General features: G+C 51.7%; 1 protein-coding gene across 1 annotated transcript; it reads left to right on the plus strand.

Annotated features, from left to right (window-relative positions):
* The first annotated feature begins 296 nt into the window (after nucleotides 1-296).
* On the plus strand, nucleotides 297-8,072 carry LOC139241175 (zinc finger protein 226-like). Its single transcript, XM_070869832.1, has 2 exons — nucleotides 297-589; nucleotides 6,092-8,072. The coding sequence occupies exons 1-2, from the start codon at nucleotides 297-299 to the stop codon at nucleotides 7,395-7,397; spliced, it is 1,599 nt and encodes a 532-aa protein (XP_070725933.1). The 3' UTR covers nucleotides 7,398-8,072.
* Nucleotides 8,073-8,595: the final 523 nt, after the last annotated feature.

Below are 8,595 nucleotides of genomic sequence, written 5' to 3' on the forward strand. Positions count from 1 at the left end.
TGAGCCAGTGCAGGGCGATGCCCAATGCAGGGTGAGCCAGTGCAGGGTGATGCCCAGTGAGCCAGTGCAGGGCGATGCCCAGTGCACAGTGAGCCAGTGCGGGATGATGCCCAGTGCAGGGTGATGCCCAGTGCAGGGTGAGCCAGTGCAGGGTGATGCCCAGTGAGCCAGTGCAGGGCGATGCACAGTGAGCCAGTGCGGGATGATGCCCAGTGCGGGATGATGCCCAGTGCAGGGTGATGCCCGGTGCAGGGTGAGCCAGTGCAGGGTGATGCCCGGTGAGCCAGTGCAGGGCGATGCACAGTGAGCCAGTGCGGGATGATGCCCAGTGCAGCACAGCCACCCCTATCGCCTGGCACTGTCTGAGCAGCCGGCGCAAGCCCCGCCCCGCCCCTCCTACCCTGCTATTGGTGGAGGACCCGCCGCCACCCCGGGCCAAGCTCCGCCCACTCTCTCCCTATTGGTCGAAGCTGCAGTCAGTCATGGCCGTAACTGAGTCACATGGCCCAGCGAGGCTCCTGCCGGAGACACCGAGCGGCGGCCGCAACATCCGCTCTGCCCGGGGGCCGGGGGCCGGCTGCACGCTCCGGTTTGTATTGGCTTTTCATTTATCTGCCCGCGCTCCTCTCCGCGACCTATTTTGGAAAAGCTCCTCATAAAACTCACCCCGCCGGTGATCCGGGCCTGGCCCAGAATGCCTCACGGGGGCCCGCGCGCGGGGCGCCAGGAGCATGCGCAGTGTCCCGCCCGGCGCCGAGCATGCGCAGTGTCCCGCGGAGGGTGGGGAGGCGGGGCCTTTCACCTTCAGACCCAATCAGTGAGGCGGATCGGGCTGTTTGTGGAGCGGGGAGGACGCCATGTGATGAGCAGCCTGCCAGGGGAGGCCAAGTCGGTGCAATATGTGCACAGAGGAACAGGAAGCTCAGAAATGGGAGCAGGAGCCAGCCCCTCGAGCCTGCTCTGTGATTCAATCAGATCATCGAAACTTAGAAATTTACAGCGCAGGAGGAGGAGGCCATGTTGGCCCATCGTGTCCGCGCCGGCCGACAAAGCCACACGGCCCTCGGTCAGCAGCCCTAAAGGTTACATATAAACCTCTGAACAATGACCGAAAGGCTAAGAGCACCCAGCCCAACCCGTCCGCCTCACACAACTGCGACATCCCTTATACTGAAAACATCTACACTCCACCCCATCCGGAGCCATGTGATCTCCTGGGAGAGGCAACAGCCAGATAAAAACCCAGGCCAATTTAGGGGAAAAAAATCTGGGAAAATTCCTCTCCGACCCATCCAGGCGATCGACGCTAGTCCGGGAGATCACCCTGACCGTATTCGATTCCCTGCAGCACCTATCATTATATCTGTGCCAGCCAACAAGAGGTTATCAAGTCTAATCCCAATAAGCAGCTCTGGATCCGTAACCCTGCAGGTTACGGCACTTTTAAGTGCCCATCCAAGCACCTTTTAAATGTGGTGAAGGTTTCTGCTTCAACCACCCTTGCAGGCAGTGAATTCCAGACCCCCCACAATGCTCTGCGTGAAGAAGTCCCCCCATTCCCTCTGAACCTTCCACCAACCACCTTAAAACTATGCCCCCTCCTAATACGTGGAAGTGGTATTAGTGGGAGAGCACTTGGGTGTCAGTGACCATAATTCAGTCACTTTTAAGGTAATTATGGGTAAGGACAAGGATAGACCAGGAATAAAAGTCTCAAATTGGGGCAAAGCTAACTTTGGTAATTTGAGAAGTGATTTGACCACAGTGGACTGGAAACAGCTACATGTAGGTAAATCAGTGTTGGAACAGTGGGAGGCATTCAAGGAGGAGATCCAGAGGGCTCAGGCCAAACATGTGCCTTTAAAGAAAAAGGGTGGGAATAACAATTCTAGAGCTTCCTGGATGTCTAGGGACTTACAGGGGAGGATAAAGGAAAAAAAGGGAAGCTTATGTCATATACCGACAGCAAAATACTGTAGAATCTCTGGGGGAATATAGAAAGTTCAGAAGTAAAATTAAAAAGGATATTAGGAATGCTAAGAGAGAGTATGAAAAATGTTTGGCAAATAAAATTAAGGAAAACCCTAAGATGTTCTATAAATATATTAAGAACTAAAGAAAGGGTAGGGCCTATTAGAGACCATGAGGGTAATCTTTGTGTGGAGGCGGATGATGTTGGTATGGTTCTTAACGAATACTTTGCGTCTGTTTTCACAAAGGAAAGGGGCAATGCAGGTTCTGCTATCGAGGAGGGGTGTGATATTCTGGATGAAATAAACATAGTGAGAGAGGAGGCATTAAGGGGTTTAGCAGCTTTGAAAGTGGCACAGTCCCCAGGCCTGGATGAAATGCATCCCAGGCTATTGAGCGAAGCAAAAGAGGAACTAGCAGAGGCCTTGACTATCATTTTCCAGTCCTCTTTGAATTTAGGACTGCTTAATGTGGTACCCTGGTTTAAGAAGGGAGAAAGGGATAGGCTGAGTAATTATAGGCCTGTCAGCCTAACCTCAGTGGTCAGGAAATTACTGGAAAAAGTCCTGAAGGGCAAGATAGATCTACATTTAGAAAGGCAAGGATTATTCAGCCCGGATTTGTTAAGGGAAGATCATGTTTGACTAACCTGATTCAATTTTTCAAGGAGGTAACCAGGAGGGTCGATTAGGGTAGTGCGTGCGATGTAGTGTCGGGGCTGGTATAAAAGCAGGGAGGTTTTGCTACAGTTATACAGGGCATTGGTGAGGCCACACCTGGAATACTGCGTACAGTTTTGGTTTCCATATTTAAGAAAGGATATACTTTGGAGGCAGTTCAGAGAAGGTTCCCTAGGTTGATTCCGGAGATGAGGGGGTTGACTTAGGAGGAAAGGTTGAGTAGGTTGGGCCTCTACTCATTGGAATTCAGAAGAATGAGAGGTGATCTTATCGAAACGTATAAGATTATAAGGGGACTTGACAAGGTGGATGCTTCCACTGATAGGGGAGACTAGAACTAGGGGGCATAATCTTAGACTAAGGGGCCACCCATTTAAAACTGAGATGAGGAGGAATTTCTTCTCTCAGGGTTATAAATCTATGGAATTCGCTGCCTCAGAGAGCTGTGAAAGTTGGATCATTGAATAAATTTAAGACAGAGATAGACAGTTTCGTAACCAATAAGGGGTTATGTGGAGCGGGCAGGGAAGTGGACCTGAGTCCATGATTGGATCAGCCATGATCGTATTAAATGGCGGAACAGGCTCGAGGGGCCAAATGGTCTACTCCTCCTATTTCTTCTGTTCTTATGTATATGGACTTTAGCAAAGCTTTTGATAAGGTCCCAAATGGCAGACTGGTCACGAAAGTAAAAGCCCATGGGATCCAGGACAAAGTAGCAAGTTGGATCCAAAAATTGGCTTGGAGGTAGGAAACAAAGGGTAATGCTTGATGGATGTTTTCGGTTGATTCCGGAGATGAGGGGGTTGACTTATGAGGAAAGGTTGAGTAGGTTGGGCCCCTACTCATTGGAATTCAGAAGAATGAAAGGTGATCTTAACAAAACATATAAGATTAGGAGCGGGTTTGACAAGGTGTATGTAGAGAGGCTGTTTCCACTGATAGGGGAGACTAGAACTAGGGGGCATAATCTTAGAATAAGGTGCCGCCCATTTAAAACTGAGATGAGGAGAAATTTCTTCTCTGAGGGTTGTGGATCTGTGGAATTCGCTGCCTCAGAGAGGTGTAGGACATGAATAAATTTAAGATAGAAATAGACAATTTCTTAAATGATAAGGGGTTATGGAAAGCGGGCAGGGAAGTGGACCTGAGTCCAAGATCGGATCAGCCATGATCATATTAAATGGCGGAGCAGGCTCGAGGGGCCCTATGGCCTACTCCGGCTCCTATTTCTTATCTTAAGTTCTTATGTTTTTGTGACTGGAAAGATATTTCCAGTGAGGTTCCGTAGGGCTCAGTACTGAGTCCCTTGCTTTGGTATACATCAGTGATGTAGATTTGAATGTAGGGAGTATGATTAAGAAGTTTACAGATGACACTAAAATTGGCTGTGTGGTTGATAATGAAGAGGAAAGTCATGAACTGCAGGAGGATATCAATCTACTGGTCAGGTGGGCAGAACAGTGGCAAATGGAATTTAATTTGGAGAAGTGTGAAGTAAAGCACTTGCGGAGGGCTAATAAGGAAAGGGTATACACATTAAACGGTAGGCCACTTAGAAGTGTAGATGAACAAAGGGAACTTGGAAAGCTTGCCACAGAAATCTGAAAGTAGCAGGCCAGGTGGTTAAGAAGGCATATGGAATGCTTGCCTTTATTGGCTGAGGCGCAGAATATAAGAGCAGGGAGGTTATGCTTAAATTTTATAATACTCTGGTTAGGCCACAGCTGGAGTACTGCGTGCAGTTCTGGTCGCCGTATTATAGGAAGAATGTGATTGCGCTGGAGAGGGTGTAGAGGGGATTTACTAGGATGCTACCTGGAATGGAGCTATGAGGACAGATTGGATCGGCTGGGTTTGTTCTCCTTGGAGCAGAAGATGCTGAGAGGAGACCTCATTGAGGTGTATAACATTTTGAGGGACCTGGATACAGTGGATAGCAAGGGCCTATTTCCCTTGGACTGGTCAATTATGAGGGGGCATAGTTTTAAAGTGGTTGGTGGAAGGTTTAGAGAGGATTTGAGAGGAAGCTTCTTCACGCAGAAGATTGTGGGGGTCTGGAACTCATTGCCTGGAAGGGTGGTAGAGGCAGAAACCCTCACCACATTTCTTCATCATCATCATAGCCAGTCCCTCGAAATGAGGATGACTTGCTTCACCGCCAAAAAAGGATAAGTTCACAGGTGTTCCAATAAAGGACCTAAAATTCCAGATCCTGAACTACATCCTGAAGGGTGGAAGATGCCTGTGCGTGGATTTTTTTAACGTGAGGTGGCCGTTGCACACCAGCCACCACACGGGCTTGACAGAGCGAGGTCTTGGTCCAGTGGCAAGGGTTAACCAAGACGACTGGAGACCTGCTCTGCTGCACGGACCACATTTTAAAGGTGCTTGGATGGGCACTTGAAGTGCAGTAAGCTGCAGGGTTACAGACCTAGAGCTGGTAATTGGGATTAGACTGGATGACCTTTTGTTGGACAGAGTAGATATAATGGTAAGTACTGCAGGAAATAGAAAACGGCCAGGGTGATCTCCTGGACTAGTGTCGATCACCTGGATGGTTCGGAGAGGAATTTTCCAGATTTTTTTTTCCCCAATTGGCCTGGGTTTTTATCTTTTTGCTTCTCCCAAGAGATCACATGGCTCCGGTGGGGGGTGGGGAGGGGAAGGAATGTAAAATGTTGCGATACATGGGATATCGCAGTGTGGGGCGGACTGGTTGGGCCGGATGCTCTGTCTTTCCGCCATTGTTCATTGTTCCTAGGTTTATATGTAACCTTCAGGGCTGCTGACCGAGGGCCGTGTGGCTGTTTGTCGGCCGGCGCGGACACGATGGGCTGAAATGGCCTCCTCCTGCACTGTTTCTAATAGCCGTGAGCGGCCTGCGCAGGACCTTTCCCGTTGCTGCCCGACCGCGCAGCTTAGGAAAAAACAAAGACTTGCATTTTTGTAGCGCCTTTCACGACCACTAGATGTCTCCAAGCGTTTCACAGCCAATGAAGTACTGTTGGGGTGTGGTCACTGTTGTAACGTGGGAAAGGCTGCAGGCAATGTGTGCACAGCAAGCTCCCACACACAGCAACGTGATAATGACCAGATAATCGGTTTTAGATGTTGAGTAGGGGATAAATATTGGCCAGGACACCGGGGATAACTCCCCTGCTCTTCTTCGAAATAGTGCCATGGGATCAGTTGTGACCACCTGAGAGAGCAGACGGGGCCTCAGATTAACGTCTTGTCTGAAAGACGGCACCTCCGACAATGCAGCTCTCCCTCAGCACTGCACTGGAGGGTCAGTCTGGATATTTTCTGTGTTCAAGTCTCTGGCGCAGGACTTGAACCTACAGCCTTCTGACTCAGAGGCAACAGTGCTACCCACAGCCGACATTGGAGGGAACATTGTTTTTGCCCCTTCTTACCTTGTTTGTAATCTCTGACAGGGTGTTAGAAATGGAGGATTTGCAGACGGGAAGCTCAGACCAAACATCACGGCAAGATGCGACGGAGTCGCTCGATTCCCCGGGGCCCGAGTGCCGTCGGCTTTCGCGTGCAGAAGGGAGAAGCGCCGGGGAGAAACCGTATTCCTGCTCGGCGTGCGGGCTGGGCTTCAGCCGCTCATCCAACCTGGCCCGGCACCGGTGCAAGCCGATTGGGGAGCGGCCCTACCAGTGTGCAGACTGTGGGAAGGGCTTCAACTACCCGTCGGAGCTGGCCATTCACCGGCGTCGCCACACCCGCGAGCGGCCTTTCGTCTGCCCGGCCTGTGGGAAGGGCTTCCTTTACTCCTCCAACCTGCTGACCCACCAGCGGGTCCACACCGGGGAGCGGCCCTTCGCCTGCTCCCTGTGCGGGAAGGGCTTTACCCGTGCCTCCAGCCTGGCGGCCCACCGAGCTGTGCACTCACAGGACCGCCCCTTCGCCTGTCCCCACTGCCCCAAGCGCTTCAAGAGCGCCAAGGAGCTGAGGGTGCACGGCGCGGTGCACTCTGCGGCCCGGCCCTTCCCCTGCCCCGCGTGTGGGAAAGGCTTCACCCAGCTGGCCGCCCTGATAGCCCACCAGCGCGCGCACTCGGGGGAGCGGCCCTTCACCTGCTCCCTGTGCGGGAAGGGCTTTGCCCGCTCCTCCAGCCTGGCAGCCCACGGGGTGGTGCACTCCCAGGAGCGGCCCTTCCCCTGCCAGGCCTGCAACAAGAGCTTCAAAAGCGCCCGGGAGCTGAAGGTGCACGGGGCAGTGCACTCGGAGGCTCGACCCTTCCCCTGCTCCGTGTGCGGGGAGCGCTTCCGGCAGGCCCGCAACCTGCTGGCTCACCACCGCACTCACACCGGGGAGAGGCCCTTCGCCTGCGGCCAGTGCGGCCGGGCCTTCGCCCGCTCCTCCTCGCTGCTGTCCCACCGGCGGGTGCACAGCGACGAGCGCCCCTTCCCCTGCCCCCACTGCCCCAAGCGCTTCAAGAGCGCCCGGGAGCTGGCCACCCACGGGCGGGTCCACACGGGCCAGCGGCCGTACTCCTGCCCGCTCTGCCCCCGCCGCTTCACCCAGCCCTCCATCCTGCAGACCCATCGCCGCACCCACTCGGGCCAACGGCCCTTCGCCTGCCCCCTCTGCCCCCGCCGCTTCATCTGCTCCTCCAGCCTGCTCAACCACCGGCGCACCCACACCCGCGAGCGCCCGTACTCCTGCCCTGTCTGCGCCAAGCGTTTCCGCCAGTCAGCCAACCTGCAAGCCCACCGCCGGCTCCACCTCTGACTGACGCGGGACTGAACCACACCAACTGGGGCAGCGGGGGTGGATCGATCCGGATCAGCGGACGCAGGACTGAACCACACCAACTGGGGCGAGGGTGGTTCTGTTAATTCCCGGATTCTTTTACTTCAATCTGGTTCAGTAAAATTACTGAGTCGAATACCTCTTGTGCTTTGAACAAAGCAGTCTTTATTACCGGCCAGTAAGACCTATCAGACAGAAGATATACTCTCTGGATAGAGCGTACACACTCCCTACGGATAGGTGAAGTTACATCGTAAAGCGTTAACAGTTATACAGTTTAGAAATCAGATAACAAAATACAAATGGATTGACAGTCTAACTCAGCCACTCATTAGTCAATCTATATGAGATGTTCTTCTTGAAAGCTCAAGCATTGCCTCTAAATGTTTCAATCTAATGGTGTGACTATTAACTGAGACCTTGCAATTCTGCAGATGTATTTCATGTTACAATTATATATTATTGGCAGGATTAGTGACTTGAAACCTTGAGAAAGACTGTTAGCTATGCTGATGTTGCACTATTTGCAATCTGACATTCTCCCAGCTATTCTTCCATGGCTTATACATTTTCATATATCCCGTTTACCTTACTGTCCTTAATTCCATATATTCCGTTCAGATATCCACATCCCCCCTTTTATCATTCTATGATAACATTTAGGATCATTCTATGAGTATTGCATTGTTGAGTAGTTCTCTAGTTTGTTGGATCATAACCCGGGAACCCTTGACCACAAGAGGGTCTGCTAACCTTGTCATTACTTTACAGCAGAGGTTAAGGCAACCAACAATCAAACAGCAGGTAATTACGATGAGAACAATTGCCCCATGTATTAGATAGGATCTCCAAGATCCACCCAGAAACCAATCAAACCTGCTAAGTTCTTTTGCTGGTGTGGATAACTTTTTCACCTCCCTCCTTACGTGATCGGCAAGGTGGGTTATGTTTTCTGAACTATCAGGAATGTAAGTGCAACATTCAGATCCTATCAGGGCACACGTTCCCCCTTTCTCAGCTGACAGGTAATCGAGGGCCATTCGGTTTTGTAATGCTACGGTCCTTATCGCTACCATTTCAGCTGTGATGCCCTCCAGAGCCTCAGCAGTGCGGTTAGCTACCTGTTCCAATATCGTTTCTTTGAATCCATCTAACAGTCTCAGTTAGGGTCAGTGGA

This window comes from Pristiophorus japonicus (genome assembly GCF_044704955.1).
Source record: "Pristiophorus japonicus isolate sPriJap1 chromosome 24 unlocalized genomic scaffold, sPriJap1.hap1 SUPER_24_unloc_1, whole genome shotgun sequence".
NCBI lineage: Eukaryota > Metazoa > Chordata > Chondrichthyes > Pristiophoridae > Pristiophorus > Pristiophorus japonicus.

Coding starts and splice junctions, on each gene's coding strand:
- LOC139241175 (XM_070869832.1), top strand. CDS start 297: ATGCACAGTGAGCCAGTGCGGGATGATGCCCAGTGCAGCACAGCCACC. Junction 590..6,091: donor GGGGCCGGCTGCACGCTCCG/GTTTGTATTGGC, acceptor AATCTCTGACAG/GGTGTTAGAAATGGAGGATT.